Below are 14,040 nucleotides of genomic sequence, written 5' to 3' on the forward strand. Positions count from 1 at the left end.
GTGCTTATCAGAATTGTAATTATCATTTCGCCAATTATTGTAAATTCAATATAAGAAACATTGTATAAATAACTGGACTCTATTTCTATGTTTTCGCATTCTGATATGATCAAATAAACATTTATTGCAATAAATTTTAATATAAATGTGGAAATCGCTTTAATATACATATGCATGCATGTTATTTTTCCTGCAATCGATCGTTTTGCTAATCAAATTATATGCATAAAATCAGCTCCTTAGTTATAAAGTAGATTGAATTAATTGAAATCTTTTCCCGGACACAAATCAGAATCATAATTAAAGAACTATCATTTCAACACTTAAAACAACAATTTTTCTATTATAGCCATCGAGTAACAAATATTTTCGTGTCAATAAAATGAAGTTAACTTTTGAAAAGTGAACGCAATTGTACCCGATCTACAGGCTGTGAGTTGTAAATATCTTGAACATGTTAAGAATGCTTGCAAGGTTGACTACAGTGGTTTTGTCAGCTTTTCAGTGGTTTCAACTTAATTAAATCGACGCGAAGTGAGAGCTTATTTGGTACCATGACTTACTTCATAAATACTGTATGTACATAAATTAAAATTTTTTTAATCGTAGTGTACTCTTAAATGATTTAAAATTTCAATTATATAATATTAATTAAACAACCGTATTGTAAATATGCAAACTTCTTCAAGTAAGTGCATGCATTTAAGATTTAAGAAAAAATTAAAATCACGAACTAGGTCAACAATGTTTGAATAAAAATAGAAATATCAGAATTCGGTAATAAAAGAAAAATTGTTACTGAAGAAGTTTCTGGTTTTTTTTTTTTATTGATGAAGTGCAAATTCCATAGAACAATAGTTTAAACATATATGTTAACACGTTGGAAATTATTAATTAGTAAAAACTTTTCTACCGATATGAGTATTCTTATTTCTATTCATAAATCTTTTAAATGTAGATGACGAAAATGAGTGCCACAACATATCGCCAACAATACAAAATCAAAAGACTTAAGCAACAAACTGCTCAAAAGCACTAACACCATAACATTAAATCTCACCAAACCCACCACACTATACTCAACTCATGTTGATATGGCAATACTAGTTTACAGCTGAAAAAAAAATTGTACTCAAATACAACGACGTCATATTTAAAGCCAAACTCAAAGTTGAGCTCAGAGTTGCTTTGGCTATCTTCGTGCTTTTGTGTTAAGCATTTGATTTGCCGGTCTCTCTTTTAGCTGCTTGTTTGTTATGGCTTGCTATCGTATTCGCTGCCGCTCTTGCTGCCATTGTTGCTGCCGTTGTTGCTGCCGCTGTTGCTGCCGATGTCGCTGCGATGCTGACGTTGACGTTGCCACAACCATATTCCAGTCGCTAAGTTATTTGGTTTTGTGTGGCAGCATTGAGCCACAGATTTCAGTTATGTGTTGGATACACACCGTGTCAGCTCTGCTGTAAGCCATCAGCATTGTAAGCTTTTTTCAAAATGTACTAGACGACATATGTTCATCTCTTAAAAAGTTTAGTGAATAATGCGTAATTTCTTTAAACAAATTTGCATTTAATTGTTTTTTCAAAAGAAATGTGTATATAAAATTATTTGGGTTAAAAACACTTAATTAATAATCTAGACGGCAGCTGTGTGATTGGTCAAAGTGTGTCAGTGTGATGCTGCACCTTAGTTGGTCAACTAAATTACAAAATAATTAAGGCCAAGTCGAAAAATCATCATCGCACTCTGCGTGGGCTAATGCAACGTTGGACTGTTTTTAATTGGATTTCGCAGTATTTGGAGCGCAAATTATTTTTAGCAACGCATTTCAAGAAATCATTACCAACTACGACAATCAATAAGCAAGTAACGAAGTGCAACGTCAACAAAATGATTTTAAGGTATGTTATCTATTTCTATTTAAATATTTATTTTACTTATATTTTTTGTAGCGTGTACTATAAAAACATTTAACATTTTTAGTTATGTCAAACGATAATATGTGCGGTTAATAAGTTCCCCTTCGTACAAGATTCTAGCGGCTTGCACGAACTCAATTCCTATCATACGAGCCGATCGTTATGAAAACTTTCTGTTTACACTTAAATGTTTATTGTACACGTAAATTTGTGTCACTTGTATGGCAAGTTCTTTGCTCCCATCAGAGAAATTTCTGTATGTTGAATTGTTTTGTTTAGTAAAAAAACTTGCGCCATATGTGTAGTTTGATTGATGCATTAATATTTAGGTTGCATTGGTTGTACATGCGAGAATTCTAATTATATTGTGATGTATTGAATTCTTAAATGCAACTTTACAAATTTTGAATATTTAAGGAATTATGTTAAAGTTACTTTGTTACCTAATAAATACAGCCAAATGGAAAAATATATATAGCTGCAGAAAAATAAGACTCTCTTGGCTATAAGCCTCATCTTATATATACCTCAGCGCATATGCGTATCTCTATTATATAAAATAGTCAATCTGGGTCATAATTCACATTAATTTGTTTGTTACCAGTGTCAAAAATTCTATAGGACCGTAACTGAACCGGCAGCAAGTTAATCAACAATAAAAATTGAATACCAGTGATAATAATATTGAGTTAACGCTTTGCTGTTAACAATCGAATTTCTTGTTATTATCATAATAATAATTTTATGATACTCCCCACAAATAAGGACATATCTTCGTTTGTAGTTTGAGTACGCCTTTATGGGGACATTAACATTGCAAAGTTCAAATTGTGTTACGCAATTGGTTGAGTGGTTGCCGCTGTTGAAATGAGTTTCATGTTTAACCTGTTCGTCTTCAAGCTGGCTTCAAATGTCTGCGCCTACGTCTACATTTGTTCACTTTACTTTCTCCTTAAATGTAGAAGACCAGCTCCAACAGACAAAGTGTAAAAAGAAGTTGATTTCCTGCTGTAATTGTAGTGGTGGTCGTAGTGAATGACTGGACTCCACTAAAACTGGGCTGCATCTGCCGCGTGACTTGCTAGAGATCCGGTTTATGTGATGTCCATAGGATGAAGATATAATTATGACTACATATAGAAAGCAAGTTAAATAGTTAATACTGACAATTGCAGTGATGGTATGTAAAGACCATTGATAGATTTACTATTGCATTTTGAATTGAATTTGTGTCAAGGCTAAAGTTCTTTGGTGTGCAGTTGCCTTTTTCTATTTTAGACACGTCTTTATACAATTCATGTTTTTTTGTCAAACAGGTACTGTTGCGTAATCCACCAATCAAGGTTAAAGTTGTTGAGGCAATTACAAAGAATTGGGATTGAATCATTGGCTATACTTCAATATTCTGTACCAAAAAACCAAAATAATATATTGTACTTACTTATATAATTTCATCAATTGGTAATTCATTTTGTGTGTGTGTGTTGATCTTCAACATAAAAATTGTATCGAATTGTTTGTTCGGTTGGCGTTGATGAGCTTGAAGCACAATCGATTTTCAAAGTGAATGTTGATCTGCTTCAACATTTACCTTTCATGTACAAATTGTTTCCTTTCTGTGCACTAGGTAAACTTTTTGTTACTGATGATGCTCCATAATAAACATTAATTTCACCTACCCGAAATTGTATTGCTTTTATAACAGGCTGAAGCCGTGTACTTTCACTATTATTATGCCATGTGCCTATTGGAACTGGGTTAAAAAAGGTTATACAGTTTTGTGCAAATGTAAATAAGTATGTCTCAAAAACTATACGAGGTTGACATGTACACTATATTTCAAATTTATAAAAATCATAATTTTCGGTAAGTAATTTGAATATAACTTGAAAACATCAGAGCCTCAACTAAAGATATTAATTAATTTCCTGAAATATAATAGCAACTGATCCCACTTTTTATGCACATATGTATGTATGTATGAAGATTAAGAAAAAATAACAAAGCCACTTGAATTGTGAGAGCCAAATTGTTCCAAATATCTTTAAACAATTGTTGAGCAGAGAAAACCAAATAGAAGGGAGAGGCGATAAGTTGTATAGTGTATGATATCTGTTGGAAAAATTAGTGTAAAGCTGAGTTTAAATTTAAATAACATTGTTCGCACGTAGAGTGTGATGATGGTGTCAACACAATTATCACTGGAATGAACTTAGTAAGTTTTTTTTTTAGGAATTTTATTAAGCAATAAAATAAAATTTTAATAAAGAGTAAATATGGTAAACCATATATACTTACCGTATTGCAGGTCTTCAAATCAGGTTTGTTGAAGGCAGAAAAAATTGTGTTTGAAAGAAATACGACAACAATAGAAGCAACAACGTAACTATTGTTCATTACAGATTCACATGGTGTAATCATGAAGAGTAAAATTTTCGATTTCAAAGAAATTATTATTTTTCTTTTTTATATGGCCAATTTTATTGCGTAAAGATTACTATTATCTTGAACTATGAAATATTTGGCGGGTCTATTGTAAGAATTATTTCGTGACAAAAGATGATAATACTCTATTGATGGTACTGTACCATAAGTATTATATATTGTAATGTACATTATTTTCATCGATAGGTAAATGACAGTATATTGATACATAATCGAAGCATTTTTGAGTAAGTTGTTTAAGAGTTACATAAAGATTTCTGGCAAAAGTCTCCAAAAAAATAATTGACTCTTGGGCAGGTGTAAAACGTAAAGTTGCGTGAATGTACAAAAATGTGGTTATATTTCGGTCTTAGTCCGGAGGACGTTGAGTATTTTCGACTATGCGTGAGCGCCTTTCATAAAAGCTGTCGCCCCGAAGGCGAGCAACAATTAATTGACTATGCACAGTGGGCTGCTGGTCTGCATGCATTTGAGTCTCGGTAACCTGAGTATATATATAAAATATTTACACACGACAGGCGTTGCCAATTACTGCGTAGGTGTCATTAGCTGTATTCTATTTTTTTTTGGCAATTTAAAAAAGTACAATACAACATGTATTGAAATTGAATTTATTTTATGAACAACCTTGATTTTAATTTGCGTATTTTTAAAAAAAGTATTTTTGGGAAAGGTGTCTACAATTCAAAAGTTGTGCAAGCACGATCTATATCATAAAGTAAGCGGCTGACACGCATTGCAATGGCCAAATGTAATAGGAGTGCCTCTGTTGATTTCAAATAACTTCTTATATATTGGAGTTTTCTTCGATTTGATCAGAATTTTACTTCCTAATCAATTAGATTATTAAAACTACACCTAACAGCTCTTTTTAAATAAGAGACAACTATTGCACACTTTAAATCAAAAAGTCGTACGTTAATAAAAAATAGAAAGTGAAAGGATTTAAGTACGCGTTATTATACTCATACAATTGGCACCTAGGGTATTATGAACTGTGTTTGTGTTGTTATCTTAAAAAGATGCAACAAAGCAAGTCAAAAAAAACTTTCACTTATGTTTTATGTCATATGAGTACAATGAAAATAAATACCTATAAAAAGTCATTAACATTTACTAACGAATATATTGTTTATCAATTTTTTATTTTTATAATTTTTATTTTGATAAAGTTGTCTTTTAACATAATATTTTTAAGAAGATACTTGAGTTCGTCTTTGTATTTTTTGGATTCATTCTGCTTCTCTTTAACAACTAGATGCATCGCTAATATTTCATTTTTCCATCTTCGAAAATGTTGTTTTATGTAGCATGACAGTCTTCTTTAAAACTATTTACGATAATTTATTTGTAGAAATTACCCACTTAAAAACTGGACTTGTCATTTTAGCATTGGAGTAGGATTTTTAATTAAGGGTCAGCACGATGAAATTTCGATAATTATAATATATTGGGAAAAAGTGTGAGCCACACACCATTCTGTTCTAAAAATTTGAAATATTCAGCCTCAAACTAATCACACGATATTGCTTAAGCATTGCAGCTATGTAGCTATTAACGTTTAGCCTGTGCACGGTGATCAAGTTATTTTTGTCATACTAAGTGCAAGTTTGCAGGTTGTACCACATAAGACAACCACTTTATAATAGAGAATATAATTATTTTTTATCTAGTTGGTATTCTAAGTACAATGAAATTTGATTTTAGAATATCTTTGATGTGCTTCCTGAGTGTCGCAGTTGCTCAATATCATCAGTTTGGAAATCAGCCTTCACTTGGCTCTGACTGTGCTTTACTGCTGGCTGGACCTGGACGTTCATCTGTTTACGACTACAATGTTAATTTATTTCGCGGCACGCTGTAAGTATGGTTTCAGTAGTAAACAAGAATAAATAATTTTTGTAATTTTTAATCTATCTGCATACTTGCCTGTTTTTGTGTCTATCAAAGTTAACTCTTTTTGCTGTTATAGTCCCTTGAATTTAGGAGCTTACACCTACAAGTGTGCGGAATCAAAATAACAAACATATATGAATATTTTATGGGTTTTCTAAAATTACAATTTTTTTCATTATTTTCAAATGAAAATTTCATAAAATAAACAAAAATATAACTATACGATTTAGTCGTATTCGGCTCCAATAGTAATACTGACAGCTCCAGGCTGTACAAAAGTTTGATGATACCACCGGTTGGTGTCCAAAACGACTGCAATAATATTAGTTTACCTTACAATATTGGCAACATTTGCTTTCATTTTAACTTACTCATTTCTCCTTGTCGCACTATCACTTCAAAGCGAGCACAACGAAAATAGCACTCAGGTGGGGGAACCAGAATCCAGAGCTTACTGCCTGCCAATTGCGCTTGCCAGGAGGGTAATCGTACATTGTCAATCTGTTATATACCGATAAATAGTCATGTTTGTTTATTTGACATAATTTACATACATGCATTTGGGCACCCATTCCCGCTGTTCCCATAAATATCCAGTCTACTACATTGTTCTCTGAGTCTTCGGGTAGAAAATAGGGTTTGCTGTAGTGCTTGCGAAATTGATCAGTAGTCTCAGCATGACAATTGCTCCAGCCAAAGTACCAAGGAGCTTCTCCCATCACCGAATCGATTCGCGCTGGTGACATCTCTAAGGCTTCGTAGATATCCTGAAAGCCTGTTTTATATGGCAAAAACTGGCAGTGGCGCAAACGTTGTTTGCGTCTAGCTTTACGGTAGGCATTTTGAAAGTACCGAAAATTAAAGGTCTGCACGTGATACGTGATTAGAACATGCTTTCTTTTTAATAAATTTTACCCACCGTCGACGCTGTCCAGTTTTGTAATGCATCACTGACCACAATTGGTGCACCACTATATCCATAATATGATTTAAATTCAGAGGGGCTGAGTTTACTGACATATGGTATGCTCTTTATTTGGCTACAGAAATCACAATTCTCAGGTGGTCGAAACGCGTAGCTCAATGGCCGAATCAAAGACAAGGCACAACGCTAAGTATTAAAAGTATGGAAACAAATGTATTTAAGTTATCTAGGCCGTCTTTTTATATTGAAATGTTAGGGAAAGCTCAGTCTCAATAAAAGAAAAGTTAAAATTACTTACACGTCCTTGCAACTCAGAGTGATAGTATTTCAACGCGAATACTATCAGACCGAACAATAGTATAATTCTTCCCCAGTTAGTCAGGTTTTTAACATGATGCGAAGCCTTGCAGTTTTTAAGTTTCAGTTCCTTAATACTTGAACTTAAATGAGGTTGACTATTTTGTTCCAATATCTGTTTCAATCTGAGGCGCGTCTTTTCCATGTTGACTCGCCAAAGTCATGTAGCGAACTGCGCACAGAGTTACCAATGCGACGATTTCATTGCATGTACATTACAGTTTATGCAGTCGACTGTTAATAATTCAATTATCTGGTAAATCGCAAGCTGTGCGGGCGTGTTACTGGTTGCGACCAGATGCTCATGGCTGCTAAGTGAAAGGAACAAATTATTTCTTTTTTCTATTTCTATTATATATGCTTATCTATGCCTTGCAGGAATCCTTATACCGGTGGACCAGGCACTTGTATTACTTATGACGCCATCAACGCAGCTTATATGGATGCTCGCAAGCGTATACGTAAGTAATAATTTGCCTGCAGATATTTTATATATGCATGTAATATTTCGATTTTACGATATCTTTTACACAGACGTTGCCCAACCAAAATCTGACTGGAAGCCCGAGGAGCTAGCTACCGTTGGTGAATTGTTACTCGACATATCTATACAATTGGCACGCACGTACGTAAGAGGGGCTTCAAAGTTGGGCTCAAATAATAAATTACACTGAACATCGCAACAACGTGGTTAAGAAATCGTACTAGTTCTGTTTAATGTTTGTACTTGCATCCTTATATGGAATCATTTTAGGCTTTGGTAAAGCGATTTGCGTTTGTCAATAGAAGATATCAAACTTTAGAAACTTAACTTAACTTTGATGGCAACCACTTGTACACTTTACATACTAAATATGATCTGAGACCTGTTTGGCTCTAAAACGTTGCACATCAAGCGACCAAGTGGTGCAACTATTTTTTGCTTTTGACGCAGATGTTATTCATTATTTGTGGTACTTCTTGTGTAAATATAAATAAATGTAAATAATGCAATTGCTTAAGATTGCAGCGTCATTAATAGTGAGCATGACTACCCAATACACAAAGTTTCAACGTTTGACTGGTTTAATCGAAGAGATGGATATTTTTACATATGTTTTGCAAAATTAACCAACTCAATAGCTAAATTTGCAATCGATAATTTCTTGAACCCCTTAACAAAAGTCACTCATTTGTAATTCCTTTTGTTAGTAGTGTGGTAATTGTTGGAAATCTTATAATATTTTATTGAATTATAATTGTGTAACGTGTAGATATGGCCTATCATATGAAGAAATCGAAAAAGGATTGCCTACAATTGATACCTCAAAAACGCTTATTCGTGAAGTCTGTCCACCGTTCTTTGCCGGAGTGGAGTGCCGCCCAGGAAAGTATCGACGATTCGACGGACTCTGCAATAACATTGAACATCCTACCTGGGGCGCCGCTAATGCTCCTTTCCAACGCCTAATTGGACCGCTATACGCAGATGGCATAAATGCTCCACGGATTTCGGTGACAGGTCGTGATTTACCCTTTTCTCGCGTTGTTTCCCGCACAATGCACCCAGATGATGGATATCACGATCACGCGGGTACAGTTATGGTCATTGCTTGGGGTCAATTTATGGATCACGACTTTACATTAACTGGCACACCCTTGGGTACGTTACGCAGCCATTTGGTTTTAATGTTATATGGTATAGTAAAGATTTTTTTCATAGACCCGATTAACCGTAATGATCCGGAGGAATGTTGCAAGCGAGCACTACATCTAAAACATCCATATTGCAATGAAATACGAATTCCTGACGATGATTACTTCTATCGCCTTTTCAATGTGAAGTGCATAGATTTTGTGCGAGGATTTCCTTCCCCCCGTCCAGGCTGTCGATTGGGTAATTATTAAAGTAAAACTTGCCAATTAAGTATTGTAGTTCCTCATATATTTCAACTTTTATTTTACAAATGTTGCACAATATTTGCTTTGCAGGTTCTAGACAGCAGTTTAATACTTTAACAGGCGTCATTGACGCCAACACTGTTTATGGTGTTAAGGAATCCTTTGCACGAAAACTTCGTACTGGATACGGTGGCCTGATGCGAATGAATCCTGTATTCCAAGAATATGGACTGAAAGATCTATTACCTTTAAAATTAGATATACCTGACGAGGGCTGCACTCGACCTAACAAAAGCATGTATTGCTTTGAAGGAGGCGAGATTCGAGTTAATGAGCAACTAGTCTTGACATGCATGCACACTTTAATGGCGCGCGAGCACAATCGTCTGGCCACAGGACTGGCTCACATTAATCAACACTGGGATGATGAAACACTTTTCCAGGAAGCGCGTCGTATTAATATTGCCATAGTACAACACATTACATTCAATGAATTTTTGCCTATTCTACTGGGAAAAGAGGTAATGGAGAAGTTTGGTTTGGTATTGCAGAAGGATGGTTATTGGGATGGATATGATTCTAAAGTGAATCCAGGAATTATTGATTCATTTGCTGGTGCGGCATTCCGTTTCGGTCATTCACTATTGCCGACTGCGGTCGAGCGCTGGTCTAAGGCACATAAATTTATTGCTTCAAAGCGTTTATCAGATTTAATTCGTCGGCCTTATGATTTGTATCGAGCTGGAGTTCTTGATGAATATTTTATGGGTCTAATGAATCAGGTGGCACAAGCCATGGATGACTCTATTACCCAGGAGGTTACCAATCACCTCTTTAAAAAGGAAGGTGCACGATTCGGCATGGATTTGGTTTCATTCAATATGCAACGTGGTCGTGAGTTCGGTATTCCTGGGTATATGGAATTCCGTAAGTTCTGTGGATTGCCAACTTCCAATACATGGGATGAAATGTATGGCTCCATGCCAAATGAGACTGTTCTTCGCTATGGCAGCATTTTTGAGTAAGTTCGATTTAAATTAGCGTTCAAGATTTTCTTCTAATTGTAATGCTTTAGAAATCCTGCTGACATCGATTTGTGGTCCGGTGGTGTATCCGAAAAATCATTGCCTGGTTCCATGCTGGGTCCAACCTTTGCCTGTATTATTGCTACTCAAATGAGTTACATTCGTCGTGGCGACCGTTTTTGGTATGAGTTGCCTAATCAGCCATCATCGTTTACACCCGAACAGCTGCAGGAGATACGCAAAGCTAAACTTTCCCGTTTAATTTGCGATAATACCGATTTGATTGATACAGTGCAGATATATCCTATGGTATTGCCAGACCATGAAATGTAAGTCTTTTTAATAATAATAGTAATACAAATATTTGATAATTGTTTTCATATAGAAATCCTCGTGTACCATGCAAGAGCGGCATTATAGCGTCCATTGATTTAAGCAAGTGGGCGGACTTGGGTAAGCATGGCCTAGACTCATCCCAATATGTAAGTAAAATTAAAAAAAAAATGTTTTAAAATCGTTATAACATCACTTGTTTTCGTTTTCAGAATTACATTAATGAAATTCCCGATACAATTTTAAACTTTAGAAAGTAAAGGATGTTTGGATTATTGTTTTCGTTGCTTTTTTAATTTTTACATTATCATGCTTTCCTTATTTCTTTACATTGTCCTATTTAATCTTCTTCTAGTCTTGCTATATTCATTTTCACTGTTAATTGACAGTCAGCTCCAACTTCACACTGTCATTCGAAATATAGATTTCCGACATTTCCATGCATTTCTATCATTTTTGTATATATGTATTATTTTAAAATAGCAGAAATACATCATAGGTTAATAAAGGTCAAATTATTCATTGTAAATTAAATACATGACGATTATTCCCCAATTAAATAAAATGTGAAAAATTATATGTGCTTTAAGTGCTAGTATTTATTTTCTACAGATTGTTAAAACTTCTTTGGTTACATGATCTTCAGCTTCATCAATTTAACAGGATAGATGTGTTTCGCAAAGTGACAGAAGGTTCAGTATTTTAATGATTAATATAATCTTTTGGATGCGAATAAAATCGCAAGGTGCGAATTAAACTCGAAAAGCATTTACTCAAGGGCATTGAGGAATGGTGCTATGGATCCAATATCTTCACAATCAGGAATGGCCTTCCCTTTAAACTTTAGGCACGATTCGGCGCAAGTCTGTCCTTGGAAGTAATCACCAAACATTTTTTTACATTGCGCACAGTTATTGAGACAAATCTGTATAAAATCAATTCCACTCATTGGATCTGTAACATTTTAATAAAATTAAAATTTAATAATAGTAATGGTTTAAAAGGCTTACCGAATCTCTTTCCATAATGTCCAATGGAAGGGTATGTATCCCCTGTCTGCAGCAGGCAAGCAATTGTCATCGCCATACACAGCATCATCAGGATCTTATGTGTGCACATTCTAATGGTTATTAAATAAAAATCAATTATACAATTATACTATTGACGTGAAGCCGCGCAAAATTTGCGACTGTTGAGCGTCAAGTTTTATGTTGAAATAATTAAACTCTCGTTTGTCTTTTGATTTTATATACGACCCAAACGAATGTGCAAAAGCTTAATAAAGTCAAGAATTGTGAAACAGCGGCAGCGACAACAACTACAAGACTGTTTCAAGCCGGTCTCAGTTAGTCTGAGAGTACATCAGATAAAATAAAAAAAAGTATCAATACAAATAAAGTAGCTCGGTAATTTATATGGGGTCATGTATATAAATTATATTTTGTGCATTAGAAATATTTAAAGAGAGAAAAGATGATCTAATAAACGATTACTGGATTACAAGACAGTAATCAATATAGATGTAAATAATATAGAACATAGATATTTAGAACTTTATTTAAAAAGGTAAATATTCAGAACTTACTAATACAAATTATGTCTTTGGTATCAAGAGTAAAATCCCCGCTCCCAAGAACAATAGTTGATATAAAGAAAGTTAATATGTTTTTAGGAAATTTGTATGGAAAGTAACAGTAGGAAGTGTTAAGGAAACGAACTCAGCCGAGTGTAACAGATGTCATGCGCTTAAACTGTAATTAATGCAAATTTAATACGGCCAAGTGGTTGGTCGTCGGATAGGTCATTGATTAGTGGAGCTGTAACTGCAGCTAAAATTGTAAAACGTAGAATTAACTTGGATGGACAAGTCCAGAGACGCAAAAGCGGCTATAATAATAATTTATGTCCCAATAAAATGCGTGAAATTCTTTTGTCTCAACCGGACATAATATTGGCGTTGCCAGAGACTGGTTCTGGTTCGTCACCAATTCACGCTACAATCTCACTAAGCCTGGTAGTCTTTCGACTAAATTGCCTTTTTGTTTTGATTACACTCTTCTGAAATCTACTCGTAAACATTTTCAGTCAAAAGTTTTAGTAATGAGTATATTTATTATTCAATTTATATGTCGTGGGAAAAAATAAAATTATGATAATGTTATTCCATATAAATTATTCGATTTTTCAAGTAAATTGACAACACGCGCCAACCTCTTGAGTAATGTGAGTGCTAGACGAAATTAAACGTCACTGGGATTTTGTGGGCGTGATACTTGAACAACACCAGCTTATGTCTAATTAATTTTGTGACGTATACAAGCATTACTCAAAACTTACCGGTTGCTTTCGAGAGTTTTGCTGAGTTGTGGGTGTGAGCTTTTGGTATCTCAAATACGTCTACAATGGTTTTGTTTGCCGAGAACTGGTTTGACGGTGAGTGTTGTTAGAGTGCAGAGTTCTTGTTGTATTTATGTGTCTTGACATTTGTCAGGGGCTCGCTGAGTTCGTACAAATTAATCACTCTATCTCAGCAACAAACAAATAATTCAATATATTTGCAAAAACTTACTTCCGCTCGCAGCAAGAGAAACAGCTACATTTCTTGAGTGGCTTTCACAGCGGTATACTGACTGGATGTTACTTATCCAGTTTAATTGCGTTTTTTTTTGTGATTTTTTTGCGGGATCAACAAAGAAGCGATTTAAATCAGGAAATGCGCCCCAATAGATAGCTCATAGTGTTTGAATTTTACTGCAAGTTTTTAATGCTTAAAACTTCAAATCAAATATAGATTTACTGAGAGGTTTTAATACTCAATGCATTTTGTAAAAAGCCGATAGAACCCAATTTCTTCCAACTAATTAATTAAATTATTCTACCTGCTACCCAGAGGGTAGAAGGGTATTATCACTGCAGGAAATGTATGTATCAGGCAGAATTATATATTCGTGATCTGCCTTAACATTCAACACGATATAGTCGTTCGTCTCTCCGCATAGAACACTGGATCTCATAGACAGAGATAGAGATATAATTTGTTTCGACAGATATAATTTGTACTTGAAATTTTTGCACGCAGACCAATCCTTACCATGCCCACTTCCGACTCGGCAATACTATAAACCGAATTGCAAGTGTAATTTTGAAGCTAGAGCCGATTTTCAGTCCTTACAATAATAACTTAAGTATTTATAATTCCTAAAAGTTTGGAACCATCAGATAGAACATTTTTATTTAAAAGTTATTTAGGAAATACTTTTAT

General features: G+C 34.4%; 3 protein-coding genes across 4 annotated transcripts; 1 reads left to right on the plus strand and 2 right to left on the minus strand.

Annotated features, from left to right (window-relative positions):
- Window positions 1-939: 939 nt before the first annotated feature.
- On the plus strand, window positions 940-11,360 carry LOC117576182 (peroxidase). Its single transcript, XM_034260772.2, has 10 exons — window positions 940-1,898; window positions 6,069-6,221; window positions 7,918-8,000; window positions 8,074-8,164; window positions 8,793-9,181; window positions 9,242-9,415; window positions 9,511-10,441; window positions 10,496-10,774; window positions 10,831-10,927; window positions 10,991-11,360. Exons 1-10 carry the CDS (start codon window positions 1,756-1,758, stop codon window positions 11,036-11,038), a joined length of 2,388 nt encoding a protein of 795 aa, XP_034116663.1. The 5' UTR covers window positions 940-1,755; the 3' UTR covers window positions 11,039-11,360.
- LOC117576183 (uncharacterized) lies at window positions 6,237-7,903 on the minus strand. The gene is made up of 5 exons (XM_034260773.2): window positions 7,481-7,903; window positions 7,177-7,368; window positions 6,812-7,123; window positions 6,629-6,758; window positions 6,237-6,569 (listed from the first exon to the last, which is right to left on the minus strand). The coding sequence occupies exons 1-5, from the start codon at window positions 7,682-7,684 to the stop codon at window positions 6,484-6,486; spliced, it is 924 nt and encodes a 307-aa protein (XP_034116664.1). The 5' UTR covers window positions 7,685-7,903; the 3' UTR covers window positions 6,237-6,483.
- On the minus strand, window positions 11,331-13,211 carry LOC117575075 (eclosion hormone). Of its 2 annotated transcripts, XM_052006960.1 has the most exons (3): window positions 13,116-13,211; window positions 11,789-11,898; window positions 11,332-11,732 (listed from the first exon to the last, which is right to left on the minus strand). In XM_052006960.1, the coding sequence occupies exons 2-3, from the start codon at window positions 11,895-11,897 to the stop codon at window positions 11,548-11,550; spliced, it is 294 nt and encodes a 97-aa protein (XP_051862920.1). In that variant the 5' UTR covers window position 11,898; window positions 13,116-13,211; the 3' UTR covers window positions 11,332-11,547. The 2 variants fall into 2 exon arrangements, with proteins under 2 accessions (XP_034115060.1, XP_051862920.1); XM_034259169.2 differs by lacking the exon at window positions 13,116-13,211 and having other exon boundaries at window positions 11,331-11,732; window positions 11,789-11,976.
- Window positions 13,212-14,040: the final 829 nt, after the last annotated feature.

This window comes from Drosophila albomicans, chromosome 2R (assembly GCF_009650485.2).
Source record: "Drosophila albomicans strain 15112-1751.03 chromosome 2R, ASM965048v2, whole genome shotgun sequence".
NCBI classification, from domain to species: Eukaryota; Metazoa; Arthropoda; class Insecta; order Diptera; family Drosophilidae; genus Drosophila; species Drosophila albomicans.